This window comes from Caretta caretta, chromosome 3 (genome assembly GCF_965140235.1).
Source record: "Caretta caretta isolate rCarCar2 chromosome 3, rCarCar1.hap1, whole genome shotgun sequence".
Lineage (NCBI taxonomy): Eukaryota > Metazoa > Chordata > Testudines > Cheloniidae > Caretta > Caretta caretta.
In genome coordinates, this window is record NC_134208.1 from 43,296,351 (window position 1) to 43,320,222 (window position 23,872).

General features: G+C 38.9%; 1 protein-coding gene across 2 annotated transcripts in view; it reads right to left on the reverse strand.

Moving 5' to 3' along the window:
* CSMD1 (CUB and Sushi multiple domains 1) overlaps positions 1–23,872 on the reverse strand; it is a 1,991,107-nt gene that overhangs the window by 586,441 nt on the left and 1,380,794 nt on the right. For both annotated transcript variants that reach the window (XM_048845330.2, XM_048845329.2), the window contains exon 11: positions 1,501–1,604. In XM_048845330.2, the coding sequence (XP_048701287.2) occupies positions 1,501–1,604 (104 nt within the window). The remainder of the gene's footprint in view (positions 1–1,500; positions 1,605–23,872) is intronic.

Genomic DNA, 23,872 nt, shown 5'->3' on the forward strand with positions numbered 1-23,872 from the left:
AAGATTTTGCTCCCTTCCTATAATCTCTAGAAAGATCAGTTAAAACTGGGCTGTGTGGTATACATTTCATGATTTGAATGCAAGGCGCCCTGTGTAGTTCAAATGTTCCTGGTGTTAACTAATTAAGGAGTTTTGATGTAGAAGGAAGAGACTTCTGCTGTTACCTCATATGCTGACAGCACAAAGGCACCACACTAAACATAAGAACAATCATTTTATGGGGGGGAGTGAGGGGAGGAAAGAAGTGCAGCTGCTTTTCATCCAGGATGCATGATGCTGCTCAGGGGTTGGAAGCCTCATACAAATGACCCTTTCTGCTTTTTTCTGTAACACTCACTACCATACTATGTAAGTGCTTCCTAGGGAAATTAGATTTGCATAGTAATCACTAGTAGACTTCTTGGACTCATCTTCTCCCTGCCTTGCTATAGGAATTCTGCTTGTGACATACATCTATTCTTTAAAAAATACTTTACGTTCATTCTTTATGGTACGAAAGGTTTATAAATGCCCTAAAAGTTGTCAGATACAGTAAAATCCTATTAACCAAAAGCCCCTTTATATTTAGCTCCTACACACCACATCCCAAGTTTTGAAACAAAAATTAGCAGTTTTCATATTTATTCATGGCTAATTTATTTATCTCAGATATTTTTGTACTTATATTAAACTCAAAATTTCAGTTTGAACTTGTAACATTCCGTTTTCACCTGTTTATGACTCAAATAGTGGATGTGTCTAGTTTAAAAAATGGTTACCTAACTCACAGTAACTGTTCTTCAAGATAAGTTGTGCACAAATACATTCCTGTGTTGGTGTATGTATACCCAATGTACTCCAGTTGGAGACTTTTGTCAGCAGTATCTCTAGGCGGTGGTACCACCCCTCTCTATTCATGCTCAGAGCCAAGGGCATAAAAAGGGCATGGCTGCTGTCTCCTTCTCCATTCTTTTGCACTGTCGTCTAAGTAATATCCAAAGTAGCGGGGGAGGTGAGAGGATCGTGGAATGTATATGTGCACAACACATCTCAAAGAACAAAAGTTACTGTAGAGGTAACTGTTTTTTCTCATTTGAGAGTCTGTGCACATATATCTTCCACTGTAGCTGACTCACCAGAGTTCCCTTACAGGTGGTGGGATTAATTAATTAAGTAATTAATTAAAAAAAGAGATTACAGCACTGATTTGCTAAAATTGGCATAAACTCAGGAATCTTGAGACATGATACAGTGTCTGGCTGACAAAGTTTTCTTTTACTCAATTACTTTTTTGTGGTAAGATTTATTTATACTTTATTGTTTTTAAATTTCTCTTTTGGCTTTGTGTACATGAATTCTTGAGCTTCTGTTCAGTGATATGGTTTCAGACTTTTGATCTAATAGGCATACTTCATAGCAAACCATATTTCTGAGTCACTAATTTTAATATATATAGAACATAGAAAACCAATGTGAATGCTAGTAAATATCAAACCATAACTATTTAAGAAGTGTACTTACACATACAACACTGTTCTGGTGTCTCCCACTTTCCCAGCATCCCCCACAGTCAGGGTGTCATATCCTCTTTCCAGTTCAAACTCTTCAAAAGCTAGCTTTATGACCTATTAGAATGAAAAGATATGTATTTAATTAAAATATATCCTACAGATTAGATGATTTGTAATATGTTTAACAAATGCTTTAGCTTCTGGAGTCAAACCCTAAAGTCCTCACTCCCATTGACTTCCATAATTGTTGTTTAAATTTGACCAAGACCTACAGAAAAATAAACTGAACATAAAAATTTTCATGTTGTCTAATAACAAGAAAGAAGTCTTCAGATAAAGGTATTAAGGGTAGCAACATCCTCTGATAGTTTTTAAAGTTAATAAATAAAAACAGCACTTTATTTTAGTTATTATTATTATATACTGATATTGATATTTTGGCATTGGAAAAGTACAATAATATACAGTGACATAAAAGAAAGCCATTCTAAAGTATAGAGTGCAATAAATATCATTATATCTACACGTTTTTGGAAACCATAAATATGAAAAACTCAGAAATACCTTACAGAATATTTTCCATTTCAGTTGAAATATAAAATAAAAAAGGAGATGAGGATGAACTATTAAAGATTGTCCACTTCATGAGAGAGCGAGGTAAGGGATGGTACATGTACATCAGTAAGAGAAATCTAAGAACTCCTTAACTACTGTCTATAAATTTGTTAACACAGAAGATATTATGAAGAAATTGATTTTACTGAGTATTCAATATAAACTTTCCATGAATTCTAATCGTAATGAAAGAAAAAAAAAGTGTTCCCTCCAAAAAATTTCATATATTTACTGTATTCCATTGAAAATCATAGTATGAAGTACAGACATGTTCTTTTCATAAAGCTCCACAAAAAAATATGAGTCCAGAATTAGGACCTTATTACAGCTCTGTGTCAGTCTGCTGCAGTCACTAATATTACTCCTTTTACTTCATTTATCTATATATCAGGTTTTCAGCAGATAGTCTGTCTCAATAAGTTATTCATTGTGTCCTTATCTTGTTGATGATTGGTTACACCAGAACAACCTGTGATTCAATTTCCATGAAAATTTGTTTACAGGAGGGTGCTCTTTTTGCTTATGTTTTGGGACTAACAACAGTATTGGGGCCAGATCCTGGCTTCAATAGGTGCAGATTCCATGAGTGCTCCAGGGCACCCACTGGCAGCCCCACTATCAGAACCTCTCCCGCCCCACAGTGCCTTCTGCCCGCCGGCAGGCCCTGCACGTGGATCAGTGCCTCCCCCTCCCTCCGCGTGCCTCTGCCCGCCACGAAAAGCTGTTTCACGGCGTGCAGGAGGCTGGGAGGGTGGGGGTGGGAACGAGGATGCTCAAGGGAGAAGGTGGAGCTGGACGGGAAGAGACAGAGTGGGGGCGGGGCCTGGGTCAGAGCCAGGGGTTGAGCACACCCCCCCCCCCCCCGGCACTTTGGAAAGTCAGCACCTGTGCTGGCTCCTGCAACAGCCATTTTGTGCCACTATTCTGGCAAAAGCAGCTAAAAAGCTGATGGCTTTGATCTCCTGAGTATTCTCCCTACATGACAGAGCCACTCCTCAATGAGGCTTGGGAAAACTCTCCCACCTCCCACTAGGATCTAAATATTGATTTAAAAAGTTAACCAGTTAAACGATTAAAATTATATCATGATTAATTAATGATATATTAATCATTAATTAATATTAATATTATACTAATCATTAATTATTATTAAATATTAATATTAATATTATATTAATTAATGATTAGGGGTCTGGAACACTTGAGTTACGAGGAGAGGCTGAGGGAGCTGGGATTGTTTAGCCTGCAGAAGAGAAGAATGAGGGGGGATTTGATAGCTGCTTTCAACTACCTGAAAGGGGGTTCCAAAGAGGATGGCTCTAGACTGTTCTCAATGGTAGCAGATGACAGAACGAGGAGTAACGGTCTCAAGTTGCAGTGGGGGAGGTTTAGATTGGATATTAGGAAAAACTTTTTCACTAAGAGGGTGGTGAAACACTGGAATGCGTTACCTAGGGAGGTGGTAGAATCTCCTTCCTTAGAGGTTTTTAAGGTCAGGCTTGACAAAGCCCTGGCTGGGATGATTTAACTGGGAATTGGTCCTGCTTCGAGCAGGGGGTTGGACTAGATGACCTTCTGGGGTCCCTTCCAACCCTGATATTCTATGATTCTATGAACCATTAACTGAAGTCGCTCTGGCCAACCTGGCATGGCAGGGGCTGGGGCTAGGGTTCCTCCTGCCAGCTGGTGCGGGTCAGCTGGGGCCACTCTGGGGCTGGGAGGGAGGGGGTGAGGTCCAGTCGGTGCAGCACGGCCAGGGCTGGGGTTGCTCCGGCCGGCTGGTATGGTGTGGCCGGGCTGGGGTCCTGCAGGCCCAGCTCGGACTGGGGTCCCGCAGGTTGGCTGGCACAGCACAGCCAGGGCTGGGGTCCCTCTGGCCGGCCAGCCTGACGTGGCTGGGACTGCTCTGGCCAGCCCGGCTGGGGCTGGAGTCCCTCCCACCATGCCGGCATGGCCAGGGCTGGGGTCCCTCCCGCTGCTGTGTGGCCACTGGTGTTAATGGTTAAGGTTGGTTAACAGTAAGCCTATGCTAACTTGTTAACCTTTTACATTCCTACCTTCCACCTATCTCCCATTTTTTCCTGGCCTCATGTAGGTAAGGAAACAGACTCCTCTGACTTTGCCCATCATATCCTATTCTTTGCATATCCTATTCTCTAGCCAGGGGGCTAGATAGCTGAGATCACCACAAGGTGCACCCTCAGAGAACTCAATGGCAGGCCTGATAATTTCAGGCATAGCAAATACTCTAGGATATCTTGGATATCTTGTGACTGCTTCCTGGCCTTGTGCATGGGCCTGCACTCTTAGTCAGTGGTGACCTCTACTGGAGGTTTCTCATGTCAGTTTTCAATGACTCAGCACTCCAGCCGAGTCACACACACAGTCTCTATGCGAAACAAAACAGATCCCTTCTGGGATATACAGTACAACAAGGGCCCATCCCAGTACCCATCCATTGTTCAGTGTCTGTAGCCCTCCTCAGGCTCAGTCTTTAAAACTCCTGGCTCTGGTATGGGGCCACACTCCCAGAGCTTCCTCCCTGGAGACACTGTCCTCACCTGCTCTGGGCCTTTCTGGTCCCAGCTCTCCAGCTGCGCCACTAAACCATCTGATCCCCTTCTGGAGGTATTTACTGTTCAATATTCAGCCTCTTCTCAACTCCACTTCCCTAGTAGCTGATGGGAGGAGCCAGGCCCACCAACTACTCCAGGTCCCAGGCCCACCCACTACTCCAGGTCATGCAGGGTTCAGCCCCACTGTTAGGGACTGAACCCTGCATGATGGGCAGTGCTATAAGAGTCCAGAGAATGCTACACCACAGTGCTATGCATCACATTTTTTTTTATAAAAAACTAAGTAAACCAACAAAGAGCTCTAAACTATGAGTACTAACTATTAAGACTATGTACAGGGTAAGGCCCAGAAACACAACTGTGATGCAGAGAAGAAAAACTGCCAGGAGGAGACTCACACACAGGGGTCTCCAACTAAGGCTCTTTGTGGTAAGAAGGAACTGATCAGGGAGGCACCACCCTTATATAGCTACAGGAGGACCAAGAGGAGATATACAACACATATGCTGCCCCGGTGGGCACCGTTATAGGAAAAAAGTCTCCAACTGCAGTGCACTTGCCATGAATGCCCATAAGTGGAATACACATCTGCAACAACTCAAAGAAGAATAATCCTCTACTGTTTTCATCTGATGCTTCAGATTGTTTACTTGGAAGGTCAGTTTGTCATCCCTGTTATTTATATTGATCAAACAAGTTTTATCATTTTGATTTTCAAGCATGTTTTCTACCATTGCTCAGATGGACTTTTCTTACCCATGTTGTGTCTTGTCTCTGCACTGTGTGGGTTTCAGTGGGAGCAGGCTGTGTGTTAAAGCCCGAAGGCAAAGAAAACTTTTGCTTTTGAATTTGTGCATTTTTACCTAGTCAAGAATCTTTCTGTAAAAGAACTTTCGTAGATAGAGACTTTCTCTTAGGGAGGCTGAACTCCTGTATAGAATTTATATGATAATCTACATCAACATGCTAGAAGATAAGCCACTTCAGCAATATGTATACAGGAAATAAATCAGACATTTATTTATTTTATTTGGACTTCTGAATACCTGCACCAAGATGTGCATTTGCCTTGCTGAGTAAACATGTTATCCTGTCACTGAAACACCTCTTTCTTCAACTCTCTTGCTATTACAGTTGCCCACCTTCATCATGTCTGAAACCAGACTGTGAACTCTTTGGGACTAGGGCTGTATCTTCCTATTTGTACTAGTGGTACCTAGTACTCTTTTGGGTGCTATACAAACAATAATAATAGTAAGAAACCTCCATGAAAATTAGTCCAGCTTGTTTCTTGGCAAATTCTGCCCTCTGTAAGTATTGCTACACAATTTTCTCCCTCAAACAATTGCACTGGCTTCTGTTGTAGTGAAACAGCTCTCTTGTGTGGCTCCAGACATGAATAGTGTCTCATTGGGCTAAAGAACTTTTGATTTATTTTTCTAAAATGAATTATTGTGTATGGAATATACTAAGTTAAATAACTCAGTTATAAAAAAGATGTAAAAAAACAACATTAAGACAACAGCATTATAGACCAATATACTTCAGCGTTGCTTTTTAAGAAGAAAGCCATTTTAAATGTACAAAACCAAATACCCATATCTGAATGCTCCCGCAGAATTCAATTGTTATGCTGATTTATAATTCAAAATAACTAATGCAGTTTGTTTAAAATACTGAGTTTAAATATGCCCCTGGACTAATACTCTGTATATTGAATTTCAAGATGGAGTGACTATTTACAGATGAGTTACACACCATTAAAAATGCAGGGGACGAATGGAATCCCTCATATAACCTTAAGTACAGTGGTGCCAGCAGGCCTAGCTCTTAAAAGAAATCATTATATGACCAAACCATATGCAAAATTATTTTGGCAATATGTCAGCATTCCAGTTCAATGATCTATTGCATACAATATGCGCCTTTTATAGCCTGTATTTGTAAATCTGCCGGATGCAGAGATAAAGTGTACTTCACTAGACTGCATTATGTTTCAATAACCAGGAGCATTATAGGCACTACCATGAAGGTTGAATAATACATGTTCCCACCTGCTCCTAGCTGCACCCTCTAATGTCCCTAGGTTATAACAATGATTAACATGCCAAATTTTCATTTCTAAGTCAAGAAAAAATAAAGCCAAGGAACAATATGAGAAGCATGTAGAAGCATAAAAGTATAGCTGTTCTCCTTGACAATAAAAAACATAGCTTCACATAAATCAGTTTTAAAGCAACAGTAATTAAAGTCTTATTTACCAAAAGAGCGATGACTGAATATATTCTTAAAGTAGTAATGAATCATATATATGCTACATTTTGTTACATATTGTTTTATTTACATTCCAGTTTACAAATCAGCTATGAATATTGTTAATAGAGTAAATTATACAAAATAATAGGGTTTAATCCATAATAAGAAGCACAGAATCCCAGTAATTGTGAAGATTATTCATAGGGAAAACACAGTGGACCTGATCACCTATGACAGTAAGGTCCGAAAATTGAAATCCAGTATTCTTTTTTAAGATAATTTCTTCTATACTAATAAAAATGAAGGTCAAGGAGAAAGCATGATGCAGTGGATCCAAGTAGATATAGAGTCAAGAGATTTATGTTATGTTCCTTGGGCTGTCACTGACTCACTGTGTTAACTTGGACAATACATTTACCCTGTTAGCAGTTTCATTTGTACAATGAAGATAATGATGGTCATTGATCTTTGTCCAAAATTTTGAGATTTATATGTGAAAAATAATGTAATTATATTTAGCACTTAAGTATCTATATTTTTTCATCAACACTAGTATTCAAATGCCTCTCACATACTTAAAATAATAATAAGCAAAACCCCACCAACAACATTACTTTCCGTCTTCTCCTTCCTACCTTGTAAGTGAAGTGGATTCGTTTTGGGGAGGTGGTTGTAATACTGGGGCATGGGGGTAGTGTTTTTGTATGTGCACACATGTACAATGTATGTATTGAAAAATGTTGTTTCAAAGAGATTGCACCAATACAATTACAGACTCTGTTGTGTTATATAATGATAGTTATACGACAAAAAAAGAATCATTGCAAAGGTGCCATTCATGACTCCATAGTTAAGTGAATTTTGCAATTAAATACAAACTATTTTTGTTTAGCTTATTAAATAATTGTTTCGTTAAGATACCCCATGATGAAAAACTCTAGATAGCCATAACCATTCCAGACTACTTCTGGACACCTAAAAAAATGCAACTCATTTGGTATCCAAACAAATTACTGAAAAATTACTATGGTGGCATTAACCAGTGGTGTTTCCTCATTTTCACAACCACCAGAAAGAAACACATTCTAAGTGTGGACCAGGCTATCTGCAGTGGGTCCTTCTTTCAATCCATCCTTTGCAAATAGCTAGCGTATAATGTACATGACACCTTACATACACCTGTGCATGTCTGACACATAGATATTTTTTTCTTTTGAGTGTCAACAGTGAGATTTGTGTGTGTCCACACACATTCGATGCAGAAAGGCCAGGCTATCAGTGTTTTTACAAAAAGAGTCTGCTAGTTGTCAGCATATTTTGTTTGAACCCACTTCCTCAGTTAATTTCATGTTTTGAGAGTTGATATTAGAGGAAGAGTTATAAATGTTATAAGTCAGATATTCGGTACTGGACACATTAAACAATATTTTAATTCCATACCAAAACAAATTGTATTTCAAAACCAGTTAAGGTTGCTCAGGGACAACAATATACTCAGGTATAATGTGATTTGCAAAAAAAATGTAGCAGTTTTCTGTTGTGTGGAAGGTGAGGGTCCCATATAAGACAATTCAAAATGATTATTTAAGAAAGAAAGATGCCAGCCCTGAGACATCTGATAAGAAGCTAATTTTGCTGATGGGAGCTAAGTGAATGAGTGAGATTCCTGGCAGAATTACATTTGCAAAGACATTGAATTGCTGGTAGTTTTCCTTTCTCTAAGTTTATCATCAATCAGGATTCTCAACACTGGAAATTAAACGACTATAGGAATCGCCCAGAAGAAAAGACAGGAAAAGCTGCAGGATGGGATTTTCAAAAGTGCCTGAGAGTACCAGTCTTATTGACTTTCAACAGGGCTTGTGTTTAAGTCATTTAGGCCCTTTTAGAAATTTCCACCTACAATAAACAGCAATAACATAGCTAATGCCCAAAGTGAGAACAGAATGTTTTGTTTTAATAGCCAAGTACAAACAAGGACTAAAATATCTCTTAAATATCTATAGAGACAAGGTGGGAGAGGTATTATATTTTATTGGCCCAACTCCTGGTGGTCAGAGACAAGCTTTCCAGTTCTACACGTACTAAGATAAAGGTACTAAGCATGTCACAGTGAAATGCAAGATTGAACAGATAGTTTGGCATAAATAGTTAGCACATATTCTAAGAGGGACCATTCAAGGTGAAGTAGCTTGTTAACACCCCTGTAGTCACAGGACAAAAAAAGGGTGTGTGTGGGGGGGTATTGAGTTACAGATTCTTGTAATAAGCCATAAATCCAGTGTCTTCATTAAGACCACAATTTATAATGTCTAGCAGTGTTATTAATTTAATCTCCCAGCCTCATCATTTGAAAGCGTTGTGCAGGTTTCCTTTGCGGATGAGGACTGACAGATGTCCAAACAGATTAAACATACAATTGCACAGGAGGAAACAGACATTAGAGATTAAAAATACTCCATAAAGAGGCCAATTTAAAATAAATGACATCCTGAAAGAAATCACAAATCTTTTGAGGGTGTGAAAGTCTCTCATGTTGGCAACAAATACGGAAGCACAAACTCTGAAATAGGATTCCTGCTTAGAGCTGAATGCTTTGTGAAGATGTGAAGAGAGGACCTTGAAGCTAATCTGGGATTTTAAATTAGATCTTTTTGAAACACTAGCTATGGAAAGGCTACTCAATCTGCATAATGCCAACAACAAAAATAAAAATGTGCCCATAAGGCATGAAAAATAACAACCAACATGATACAAGCCAATAATTTTCACCAGATGTGGTGAAAGTATTTTTCAGTTATTACTTTCCAATAAGGTTGTCAAGGTTCCTCCCCCACTCTGAACTCTAGGGTACAGATGTGGGGACCTGCATGAAAACCTCCTAAGCTTACTTTTACCAGCTTAGGTTCAAACTTCCCCAAGGTACAAATTAATTTTATCCTTTGTCTTGGAATATCCACTGCCACCAACAAACTCTAACTGGGTTTACTGGGAAATGTAGTTTGGACACGTCTTTCCCCCCAAAATCCTCCCAATCCTTGCACCCCACTTCCTGGGAAAGGTTTGGTAAAAATCCTCACCAATTTGCATAGGTGACCATAGACCCAAACCCTTGGATCTGAGAACAATGAAAAAGCGTTCAGTTTTCTTACAAGAAGACTTTTAATAAAAATAGAAGTAAATAGAGGTAAAGGAATCACCTCTGTAAAATCAGGATGGTAGATGCCTTACAGGGTAATTAGATTCAAAACATAGACAATCCCTCTAGGCAAAACCTTAAGTTACAAAAAAGACACACAGACAGAAATAGTCATTCTATTCAGCACAATTCTTTTCTCAGCCATTTAAAGAAATCATAATCTAACACATACCTAGCTAGATTACTTACTAAAGTTCTAAGACTCCATTCCTGGTCTATCCCCGGCAAAAAGCAGCATACCGACAGACACAGACCCTTTGTTTCTCTCCCTCCTCCCAGCTTTTGAAAGTATCTTGTCTCCTCATTGATCATTTTGGTCAGGTGCCAGCGAGGTTACCTTTAGCTTCTTAACCCTTTACAGGTGAGAGGATTTTTCCTCTGGCCAGGAGGGATTTTAAAGGGGTTTACCCTTCCCTTTATATTTATGACAAAGGTAAAATCAGATTCAGAGTACAGTTGTATTTTCTGAAGCTAGCAAAGCCACCTGATGGGAACTAAAGCATAATTACACAAACTACTCAATGGCAAGAAGGCAAAATGACATTGACCAGAAGATATATGGCACTCAACATCACTAGCACACCAAAGACCTTAGTCTCAGTCATTAGGCAGATTTCTGGTGGAAGGGAAGAATACCACAACAGAGGTTGAAGGCATGCCACAAACTAAAATTTAGTATTGGGGCTTCAAAGCCTACAAATAGTGTACGACTGTATTTATTTTATTTGTTTACAGTTACGGTGGTATTTGCATCAAAAAGGTTAGCTTTAGCTGTAATAATATACTACATTTTCCTATCGTGCATCTTCTCCCCAACTGAAATGGGGAGGTTGAAAATCATGTGTGATAACCGAAGTATGCGCCTGATTCTGTAACTTATTTTATAATAGGCACCACTTGCTGGAAGTGCATTTGAAAGCAAAAAAAGCCATTGTTGCTTTAACAAAGGTAGAAATATCACCATATTCCCTCAGATTCCAAAATCTTTGTGATATTTCAAAACAAAAGAGGTACTTCAAATACTGATCCATATTTCAAGGATAGGATTCCCTGCAGTTCCACCACATGAAGACATATGTGGCTAAAAGGATATATTCATAAACGAAGTGTTAGAGGTCATGTTATCATTTTTCTCCAGCTCCTTCATTAATCTGGACTGCACACCAAGCACATCTTTCAGCTGAGAATATTTGCTTGGAATACCAGCGAATGCATGCTAATACTAGGACCACGGTTCCACTGTATGTCTTCAGCCAAAGTCATTGAGGGAAAGGCATCTCCTAAAGAAGCCCATAGAGACTGTCTCATATGAGAAGTGGGAGTTGGGTTCCTAGCAGTGGGCTGGGACCAGTTGTGGAGGGCAGAATGGCTGACAGCAACAATGCACCAGATTGAAGCAATTAAGGAAGAAATCATTACCTCTATTGTATGAATTATTGCTGGATATTCCCAGTAAGTTAAGTTAATAAAGTTGTGGTCTAATTAAACCACATCCCTTGCATCTTGTCTTTCTTGCCACAAGTCTGGGACAATGAAAAGTGCATGAATTTTGAGCTCTGTGTGAGTGGCAGAAAAACCTTGAGGGACTGGACTAAATTCATGATAATTGTTACTTAAAATATTTGAGAAAAATGAGGTTTTTATGCTAAGCAGGCACTCATTACTCTAAGGTTATACAACCTAACCTTACATTCTCTAAGACTGTCTTAGGCATTTAAAATGGACTTCCATAACAAAGGTCAGCAGCTACTTATTCATTAGCTGAATGACTAAGTGAATTCAAAAGATCAAAAATGTTTTTAGTTGATTGTAGATTCAACTACTTGAATCTAACAAGGCAACAGAACAAGTCTGAAATATTGTCAATCAATGAAAGAAAGCAGGTACAGAAAAAGAGAAAAGTCATTATTTAAAATGGAATACCAATTCCTTAGGGAAACTAAATTATTTAATCTTGCAAAAAAAGACTTTTTAAAACATATTTTAGAGCTTATATTGTTTATAAATTGTAAAAATATTTTAAAAGGTCTATTTGCAAGATTAATAATTGTTTCCCTAAGGAATGAATATTTTATTTTAAATACATTTTCACTTTATATATAAAACATAGAAAGAAATAACATTATCATTCATAGCAAATTCTCCAGCAAGGGAATGAAAAGTTTTGGTTAGAAAGAGCTTGCAAAGTTAGACATATGCTAGACACTATTCCAGGGATCCCCTGATATTTTCCTAGACAATAAAGATGATTCAGTATAATTTCAAACTCATTAAAGGTAATGTAGATTATGTCTATGTATGTTCTCATCCTCCCAAGGAACCTGACTTTCACTGAACATATGTAATCTCAGACATTAAAAAAACATAACTGCTATTTATTCAGATTATAAATTCATGCTAAATATAGGAGCATTTTCAACCATTAAACTTTCCTGTTTCACCAGTGAAATGTCATGGTAGCAGATACACTGTCAACACACAATTTTGTAAACTGGAATAGAAGATAGAACATTTTTAGTTTCTCATTTTGTATTATGAAAAAAAGGATTGCTACTGGCTTAGAGTCAGTACTGAGAACTGTACTATTATTAATCATTTGTTATGTGACAGTGTGATCTGTGATATACAAAATAAAGAAGAACTTTACACAGAGGAACTCATGATCTATCTGCAGATAGACAAAATGAAATGTAGCATGAGACCAAGAGCAAGGCTCCATCTTGGAAAATATATTTTCTCCTCTTCCCCTGCCTCTTTTTAAAATGTGTGTGAGTGACAGCATTTTTACTGAGGTGAGTTAGTGTTTGGGAGATTTGTGAAAGAAGAGAGTTTGGAAGGTGATTTTCGTGGTTCAGAAAATTAGATCTACTTAAAGTATCTCTATAAAATATGTACTGGGAATGATACAAACCATTTGAATAATTTGAAATCCACTCACATGTCAGAGGTTCAAAAGATACTAATGGAAATTAAATCTATTGAAAGTTCAGTCCGTACAGTTCAATAACAACATTCAGTGGATTTACACTGTCATCCTTAAACACTGCCGCTGACACTACGGAAGCAGCTTATCACCATGCATAACGTTATGATTTAATAACTTCTCATTTTCTGACTTCAATGGTTCTAAGGGTTTATTGCTCTTTCTCTCATTTCTTAAAGCCAGTTTTTTGAACTGAAGACAGGAATTTCCCTGCCTCTGGTGCCATTCATGGCTCACTGGATACTGCTAAAGCATCTGTGTCATGGTTGTCTTTTAACCAGACATAGTTCTGCAAAGAAAATGGTTTCCTTTGGGAACCGGGATGACTATGTTTCAGAAAAAAGCAGCATGGTGGACAGTTCCCCCTAGCTCAGGGGTGGCCAACCTGAGCCTGAGAAGGAGCCAGAATTTATCAATGTGCCTTGCCAAAGAGCCACAGCAATATGTCAGCAGCTCCCCTACCCTGCTCCGAGGGCCTCCCACCCACTCGGAGCCACACAGATCAGTGCTTCTCCCTCCCTCCCCGCACCTCCCAATCAGCTGTTTTGTGGCGTGCAGGAGGCTCTGGGGGGAGAAGTGAGAGCATGGCAGGCTCAAGGGATAGGGTGGGAAGGGGTGGAGTGGGGGCAGGGCCTGTGGCAAAGCCAGGGGTTCAGCAGTAAGCCCTCCCAGGAACATCAAAAAGTTGGCGCTTATAGCTCCAACCCCAGAGTCAGTGCCTATACAAGGAGCCATATGTGGCTCCGGAGCCACAGGTTGGCCACCCGTGCCCTAGCTGGTAGTTCATTCCAAACTCCCACCCTGGGCTTATAGTGGAGAAACCCTCCCACAGCCTTTGGGGAAGAAGGAATTAACTCAGAAATTACTCCAGTACCCTCATCAGTAACAAACAATGAGCTTTATCAGCCAACAGCCACCTTTATCAGCAGACATACCGTCCCAGTAGCCTGCAGCAATAACTGATCAGGGTGTGTGTACTACCTTTTGGTCTCTGGTGGCTGGTGGATTTTCATGTTCAGAGCAGGCCAAAAGGAGGCACATGCTCAGGTTGCTTCCTAGGCCCGGCTCCCAACCCAGAGCTCAGACTCTTGGCCTGCTGTGTCCCAGCAGCAACTACTGCACATGGCCTCTCTGGTTGTCCAGGCAGTTCCTATTCCAATTTAAGTAGAGCTAGAAGAGCAGGAAATAGCTTTGGGATTTCCTGCGCGGTCTCTAGCCAAGCATAGGTCTGCAAGGGTGAAAAGGCCAACTTCTGCTTGTTCATCCCACTTTTCTTTTTAATCTAATACATGGTCAGTGGAGGAGAGCACAGTTGAAGTGTATGAACATCACACAGCAATTCAACACATGCTTTGGCAAGTAAATCTTTTCTCAGTAAAACCGACCATATGCATACATACATAAAAGAATGACACTGAACAATACTGAGTTGTTTAATTACACAAATATTTTTACTGTCACCTTGCTCTGAGTTTAACATGCATTCTACCTTGGGATAAAAATGACTGTGTAAAGAATATTATTCAATGCTTTCATTACATGGTTGTACAGAAATTGCAAAATTTTAATACTCAAGTTTGTCTGTGAAAAGAAAAAAAGATCTTGAAAAGAAAGAAATAAGACAGTAGATATATGCTAAAACAGATACAAGGAATTAGTAATTAAATGCCTCCTGTCATATGATTCTGTGTTAAAATGGAAAGTTGATCATTTCTCAGAACTGACATTGCAATATGCATGTCTTAGTCTCAAAAATCCATTTTCTTCTTAGCAGCTGGTAATGATTTGAAAACGAGCCTTTCCAACAAGTTCATCTGAGTGAAGCCATATAAAAATCAAAGGGGGTGTATAAAAAAAGACAGTTCCAAAATTATACATTTTAAATGCAAAGGTGAAGTCTCAGATTTAGCAGAATATCTTAGCTCAAACTTTGTTGGGTAATGAAATGACAGGGCAGCTTGGCAGATGTCCACACAGCAGGGAGATATACAAAGAGTGTTGAGCAGCAAAAGACATTTCCATTGATGTGATGGAGAGGTACAAACCAACCAATGATAAGTGTCAAAATATAAATGAATTAGGAACTCTGCAGGACCTAAGATTCTATCAAAAACTCAGAGGCAATCCAAGACTTTTGTTTAGCTAAGGCTCAGCTGAGGTTTCACTGGAGCTGGTATTCAAGGGATTTAAATGCCTCACAGATGAAGCCTTTGGGGCCCCAAACCTGAAAGCCAAAAAACTGCAATTTGAGGAATTTATAAGTTCAGCCAATAAAGCCTGTGGAGCATCTAAAAGAGTGAAATTTAGAGTGACTTTGCATTCCTCTCCTGACCCAAAGCTGCCCTAAATAGCTTAACCGGTCACAACATGATCAGCATATTGTGATCACTGAGAGATGAACAGCCACTGTAGCAGGTCCTTCATGATCCCTTTTCTTGCAGCCAGAGCAGGGGAGAACAAAGGTAACAATACCTTTGCATCTCCCCAGACATTCAGAGCTGCAAGAAGAGCTCCTCCTGTCAGAATCAGGGCAATTTTGACATGTGACTTTTTCTTAACTTATGACTTCTTTGCACTTTACTGTTTCTACTTGGAAAACAAACAAAAAAAAAAACCCAAATCAGACTATTCTACCATAACTCTATGGCCTTGACTACACTGGGAAAATGCATCATGTTAGCTAATATACTAATGAGCACAATGGTAAGCAGAATTTGGCCTTCGGAGAGAACAAGAACCGTAAAGTTAGACAACACATTTGCTGATTGTGGTGCTAGGGTTAATACATTATCATGATTTATCCAAGGTCACACAAAAAATTGTGTCTGAGCCAGAATTTGAACAGAGGTCTCCAGAGTCCCCATCTACTGTTCTAACCATATAGACCATTTCCACACCGCTTTGTAGAGATAGTTACATTTTGATATCTATAACTACACAGGGCTAAAATTCGTATGTCAGTGTTAGAGCTAAATAATACAACAAGATGGTTGGAATGAGAAATTCACATGTGAAAGATTTCATTGCATGACTTGGTTCTTAAAAAAAAGTATTACAGACATTCTTGTGTTACAAGGTAAAAGGTGGACATTTCCTAACTGAGAGATTGTTTTGTTTTCTTTTTTAACACAGCATTTTGGGCATATTGGCTGGTCCTTCCATTTCTCATTTTTTGCCGAAGGGTAAGTACCAAGAGGATTGCTTTCATATTTGCTTCTTGTTGTCACAGCATCAGCAGGAAGCAAAAATGGAAGGATAAGCCTTAAAGAAATATGGACAATTATTATAATTTTAACATTGTTAATATTTTCCAGAACAATGTATGAGAAGAAAAATGTTTTGTATTAATTGTTTCCTATTGATACCAACAAGACCAATCATAATATTTAGTATATGTATCCAGTGCTTTCTATCAGCACTTCAGAAATAGAGAATGACATTCACACATGGTAGAGACACCGTAAAAATAAAAATGAAAGTACGTTTTTGAGATCTTTTCTGAAATTGATTCAGCTGTACAATATTCTACTTTTAATCTGAAAATCCTAAATATTATACATTAGATTCTATGACAGTTTTTACCAACAAATATAAGATGACTGAGAAAAAATGAATCTATATAAGACACAAAATGGACAGTTCTTCCTATTTCAGTAATATTATAATTTAAGCAAGAGACACAGAGTGGGCAACACACATTAATATGAAAAGAAAATACTGATGAAGGGTTTTCTTTGTTAGTTTCTCCCATTTAATTATTATTGTTTTGTTGTTGTCATCATCTTTCATCTTGTAGTCATCAGAGAAAAAGTAACTCTTAAATGAAAAGAGGGTACGATGTCTTGATAAAGTCCAAAGGGGAGGATATTACATGACATAGGAAGTGGTGGCATAGTAAAGGGTGCATACATATTTTATAAAATTATTTTATATGGTGAGTGCTGCCATTCCTGTGGGTAGAGTACTAACATGGGAGTCAAGAGAACTGGATTCTATTCCTGGCTCTGCCATTAACTTGCTGTGTTGCTTGGGCAAGTGCAAGACAGTATATTCCTGAGGTACAGTGCTGGGAGCTGGGGGGATTCAGCTGGTGCCTTTCTCTGTGGGATTGATGAGTGGCTCTGGGAGCATTCATGCAGCATAGGTGGTTGTGGGACTCCACATGCCGTTGTACTGAGTGATTTCAGCACCTGGAGGGATTTGCTGCTGGTCACTAGCATGGCATTGTGAGACAGACCAGGCTGGAGAGAGTTCAGGGGGCATCTTGGGGATCCCATCACACTTCTAAATGTCACTTCTAAATGTTAGAATTTGTAAAACATCTTTCAATGCTATGTGGAGTAGCACTGCTGCAGGGCATCAGTACTACTGACACGCCTGATCTCCCCCATCCCAGGGTGCAGAGAAGAGCACTGGAGACTTCTTCACAGCTGGTTATGAGATCTGCCAGAAAGCCTCTGACGTTATCTGTAAGTACTCACAGAAATGACTGGCAGATCATGCTCAGTCCAAAGTTATTAGCACAGCCACAAACTTTTAATAAAATCCTGTACTGTATATAAACCCCCAAATTAACACCGTTAAAGATAGACAAGGTGGGCAAGGTAATACCTTAGGGTGGACCAACTTCTATTGATGAGAGAGACAAGCTTTCAAGCTTACACAGAGCTCTTCTTCAGGTCTGAGAAATGTACTCAGACTGTCTACACTGTCTATAGTTGAAGATAGACAACTAATGCCAAACACAGAGCAAACTGAGGAGACTTGTATTCATTAGGTAAACTCAGTGCAAGACAATTAATTTTGTGTTTTTCTTGTGCTGTGCAAGGCTAGGTTCATTCTGAGTTTAGCTCCCCATGCCTCAATGCACCCCAACATCCAAGTATCAGCAAGGAGATCCCCAAAATTCCAAATATAACATACACTCACAGAACAAACATTTCTTAGTGAAAGAGAAAAGGAGTACTTGTAGCACCTTAGAGACTAACCAATTTATTTGAGCATGAGCTTTCGTGAGCTACAGCTCACTTCATGGATGAAGTGAGCTGTAGCTCACGAAAGCTCATGCTCAAATAAATTGGTTAGTCTCTAAGGTGCTACAAGTACTCCTTTTCTTTTTGCGAATACAGACTAACACGGCTGTTACTCTGAAACCTGTCATTAGTGAAAGAGAGTTTAAAATGAACTCAAACTGAATTACTTAAGCATTCTCAGAAAAAATATTCTGTATTCAAAAAGCAAGGGCTGATAATTTGTGAGAATACTGTGAATTCTTTACACTAAACAAAAAGGTTAAATCTCTGCTTTAAGTGCAAAAAGTTCAACTGAACTGTAACTAGGGTATGGCCACCGCCTCCCTAATTATAAAACGAAAGCATCCAAAACAAAATGAAAAATCAGTCAGTGAAACTATTACACACATACAAAACTTGCAGGGGAGGTGGATGGAAAAACAGAAAACCCATAAAATGCTGCTTTCAGAGAACCAGAATTACAGGTGAGTAATTCAAGCCTTGAACGACCTGCTTACAAAGTGATCTGAAAAACTGGACAAAATAATACATCATAGCGCATGAATAATCAAAAATCTATAAGAACATCCTCCCTGAAAAAAGGGGCTTGGGAGAGGAAGAGTTCCAACAGGACAATGATCAATATGTCACAGACTAAGTCCTAATGGTACAGAAGTGATGTCTAAATTAAAGCTGGCTGCCATTCCCAATGGGAAAATTTTAAACTAATGGTGATCAGAAAGGAACCAAAGTGCAACGTATCTAGAACAGGGTGTCAAGGCACTGGAAGTTGGTTTCAGAATTAGGCTGGTCGTAAGGGTACCTCAAAAAAATTCTTCAGTAATTTAGGAAAAAGAGGAAGATGTGATTTTTTTCAAGACAATTTTTGAAATCAAATTAGTGGCTGTTAAATTATTAGAGAAAAAGATGTGTGAGTTTACGACTGAAAAGGAATTCTCAACAGTGAAAAGAAAAAATCAGCGGGTAGTCGTGTTAATCTGTATCCACAAAAACAACAAGGAGTCCGGTGGCTAAATCTGTTAGTCTTTAACGTGCCTCTGGAATCCTTGTTGTTTTAAAAGAAAAAATGAAGCTGTTGAACCATCAGAAACACTCAAAAGCAAGAAGTGAAGGACCATAGCACAGTGTCAACAGCTTTTATTAAGGACAATTCTTTGTTAAATGAATAGAGAAAATATTATGAAATGAGGACTTAATGACTCAAGGGGATTTGTAATGAAATACAGATCCTTTCAAACATCTAGGACAGCAGTTTGATCTTACTTACTGACTTAGATTATTACTGACTGAAAATTGTTACCATGTGATGGAGTTTCTCTATTCTGTGTTCAGTGATTTGTGGGTCTCTGTTCATTATAGTTAACTGTTCACCACAATCACCCTAATGGGCACCTTGTCTGGAAGCTTCAGTAGACAGTCCAGAAACTCAATAAGAATGAAAACTGACCTTCCCTACCTGTGTTACCTCAGGGTGAAAGTTGAGTCAACTAGTCGAAGCAATGTGGAGAGGCCTAGCCTATGCTGCACTGCACCTGTTTTGTCTGGAGAGGATGGCGAACTCCAGAGTTGTAAACTCATTACTTTTCACCAGCATTACATTCATTTATATATGTAAACAGCTTGGGAGTGCAAGTTAAGAATCCGACTCGGAACAGAACAGGATTATCCAAAAATAATAAGAAAAAAATGGACGAGTCTTTGTGACTGGATTTCTCACCTCATTGATGAGAAAGTTGCTTGATTTCAGGATAAACCTTCCTTTCTTTCTAAAATGTGTCAGGACCAGATTCTGATCTTATGTATACCAATGAAAGTACTTAATTGCCCCATGAAAGTAAATGGAGTTATTCCAGTGTAACAAATGAAAATCTGACCTAAACATATATATCACGGGTGGCCAAACCATGGCTCTCGAGCTGCATGTGGCTCTTTTACAGTTAAAATGAGGCTCCTGGAGCCCCCCATAGATCCCCATCCTCCACCTACCAGACTGCGGGGGCTAGATCAAGGCTTCTGCCCTGTGGCAGGGTGGTAGGGCTAGGGGCTTCTGTCAGAGATGACTGGTACCTTCTCAGAGTGTGTGTGTGTGTGGGGGGGTACAATTTAAAAGTTCGCCCCGCAACCATCCACAGACATTTCCCCCCTTACCCTCAGCTGCCCCTCCCTGCAGCTCCCAGGTGTTAGCTCCATGTGGAGAGGCAGAGGCAAACAGCATGAAGCTGCAGTGGGGGGCTGCTGTTTTAGCTCCATGGGGAGAGGCAGCAGCAAAAGCAGCAGTTCTTCCTGCAGCTCCCAGCTGTTTACCAGTGCCTCTCCCCATGGCCACAGCTCACTAGCTCCAGCAGCTGCCGTGCAGGGAGGGGGCCTGGCCGCACCATACCGCTGAATTGGGCCAGTAAACCCTGGCAAAAATTGGGGGGAGGGCACATCACCCCACATGTCCCCCTTTGTGTTGCCTCTGGCTTCTGCCCAATGAGGATGGGGGTTTCTGGGGGCTCAGAGCTTCAGCAGGAGCAGGGCTGAAGCCCCAAGATCCAGGCGAGGAGCCCTGCAGGACTGAAGCCTCAAGCCCCGGCAGGTGCTCCCCAGCTCTCAAACTTCTGAAGATTGTTGTATGTGGCTCAGAGGAACAGTAAGTTTGGCCACCCCGATATATATGCAGCCCCATATAGCGTCACTATATTCACTCTATATTTTCATCATTTTTTTAGTGGGACAAAATTTTATTTGTTACGGGTGAATTTCAGATCAGTTCCATGGGATCTCATGAGGCTCAATGAACCATTTCAACCCAATGTAACATGGAGATTGAGTAGTAGGTACCACCTTGAACAGTTCAGCGCTATGGTGATTTTTTACCCTGACAGAACTAACAACCTATACAATATGATAATGTTTTGTTTTCATTATTGTGATCAGGTCATATGAATACAGAAATGTGAGAGAACATTAGCCTGATTCTTTTCTCAATGCTACTAGTGTAAGTCTCACTTGAGGAAAGCATTTCTGTTCTAGAGAGCATTGAACTATGTACTTAACTTTAATCACATGCTTAAATCCTATCCAGAATAGGGATGAAATTAAGCATGTTTTAATGTGTTTCTCTTAACGAGGGCCTAAATCAGGAGCAGCACTTCTCAAGCCATTGGTGTTACACAGGTGTTCAATCCGAATCAGGTCCTATTAGCTGCTTTGAAATCCAATTTTGCTAAAGTAAAGTAATTTATCTGAGTTTATTTATTTATTTATTTATTTATTTTCTCTATGGGTAATGTAGACTCTTCTTTTTCTAATTGCAAGTATTTTGTTACCTGTCTACGAACTTGGAAATCATGGCTCTATGTAGTAAATATTATAATTTCCATACTAGCACAATTGCATTTGTAAAATGAGACATTGAAAATTCCCTTACTGTACACATAATAAGATGTAATTTATACATAATCACGTTTAACATTGACTATTAATGCTTATAGCAATGAAAACAAAATCATTTCCCTAAAAAGACATCGCAACAAGACACAGCAGTGAGAGCACATTCATTTTAAACCCAGCTCAACAAGGCTCATCTGGTTTCAGCTTTTGGAAAGAAAAAGCACACTGCAAAATGTCATGACGCATTCCGTCCTTTCAGTCATAAAACATCATGCTTACTTCAGCTGTAAACGAAATACAACTGTTTAGGAAAGGTGGATGTATCTCAAATTCTAAACTTATGAGAGGAGATGGCTTTCATATTTCTGTGATTATTATAATACTCGCTTCCCAACCTATGACAGTCTCTAAAACCCAAACATAGTAAGAGTAAAAAATTAAAAATACACTGATTTCTAAGGACAGTAGGCCTGATTCTTCTATTTTCTACCTTGGTTTTAAACCTGTGTAACTACATAATCCTGGGGGCAGATACTCTTTAGCTACACTGGTGCAAGTCAGACCAGAATCAGGGAATGCAAGCTCAGTTCATTATTCTCAAAAATGTATGGTGATTCATGTAAAATATGAAGCTAACAGACCATGTAACAGCATACTGTGATATAGGCTAATATTGGGATCTAATTCAAACTCTAGTCAGCCAACATGGTAAATAGAACAGTTTTGTTAGCACACTTAGACTTCATCTGTAATGAATATGCAATGAGCGTATTCTGTAAAATCTGCATTAAAATGTAAGGAGAATCATAGAAAAGAGTGGCTGCAGTTTTATCCCTGCAGTATTATGTGACTTACTTTTAAAGCAGAGTGCATGACTTATCAATTATTTACTCAAGGAAAATTGTTTAATTTTACTTAATAATGCAGTTTACTCTCAATAAAAACAGACTGCTATTGCATAATTCAACAAGCTTCAGTGAAGCTGAAAAAACTTTTCAGAAAAGAAAAAAACAACTTTACAGTTAAGTTCTAAATCAGATTCAGACAAACTACATTCCCCCCGCAGGAATGTGTGCATTAAATGAATACTTTTATTGCAATTATTTATTTTACAAACTAAGGACCTGAATAAAGGGGCAAACCTTTTTTGAAGCTTTGGGGCAATTGAGCAAACAGAAAGGCTATCGGGGTGCCTGGGGCTAGACCAAAAACCACAATTAGCATCAACACTATTAACTTCAAAAAAGTTAATGAGATTAGGTGCCCAGTTAAGCCAGCTGTGTTTTTGGCTCATTGTCAAAATAATATTCCTGTTTTCTTATATTTTAATAATGTTTTCTTTATTATGTAGATAAATGTTTAAAATCAAAACAACATCATTAAATATTTTAGAAGTGAAAAAGTCAAGTTCTTTGACTTTTTCAATATGTCATCATCATCATCATGGAAAGTAATGGGAATCCATTCTATATTTAGGATGATCATAATTCACATTTATTTATGTAAATACATTTGAAGACAACCTGATATCATTATAATAAAATACTACATAAAAACAAAAAAAAGTACTAAATGAAAATATTAAATTCAGTACACATTTTGTCAGCTGCATCAACTTGTTTTAATATAACAGAACTTCAGAATGAGACTTCACAATGTATTATGTTTCATTGGTTTTGGATAAAAACTTAAGAAATTCAAGTTTAGGGTGTGGCGTGGGGGAGGGAGAGAAATGGCATTGGATGAAAGATAAGAGCTTGAAGAGAATATTTAAAAAGGTGCGTCCCAGACCCAAACAACAGAAAGAACATATATCTTTGTTAGCCAGATCTACTTTCTGACACTTGTTCAAGGAATTTGCGTCTTTAGATGTAGCAATAAAAATGAAGAGAATGAACAAGATGTTAGAAAAACACAAAAGAATCTCTTGCCTTTTTTATGTAGGAGACAACTGGATTCTGATGGCTGCTTAACAATGCATTTGTGGCTTCCATATACACATGGGAAAGTGGCATAAATTTTAAAATACTGTACCTAAAACGTGCCACGATCATAGTTATCAAGTACATATTATTCTAGATGATATTATCTATGATGCGAAATGCAAACTTCATATTTTTGGTGCAACTCACATGAAATGCAGCAATGAAGCAAATTAAGAGATGTAATATACAGTATTTTACAGTTGAGCTCATCTGCAGTGAAACCAGTTCAAGGTATTATGCACTTTTAAGGTAATATGGACTTGTATGTGTTCTCTGCACTTGGGTGTAGGGCGAGTGGGGACAGGAGAGCGTATTCATGAGTACAAGCAGGTGTTCTGACAGTCATGGAATTTTTTCACA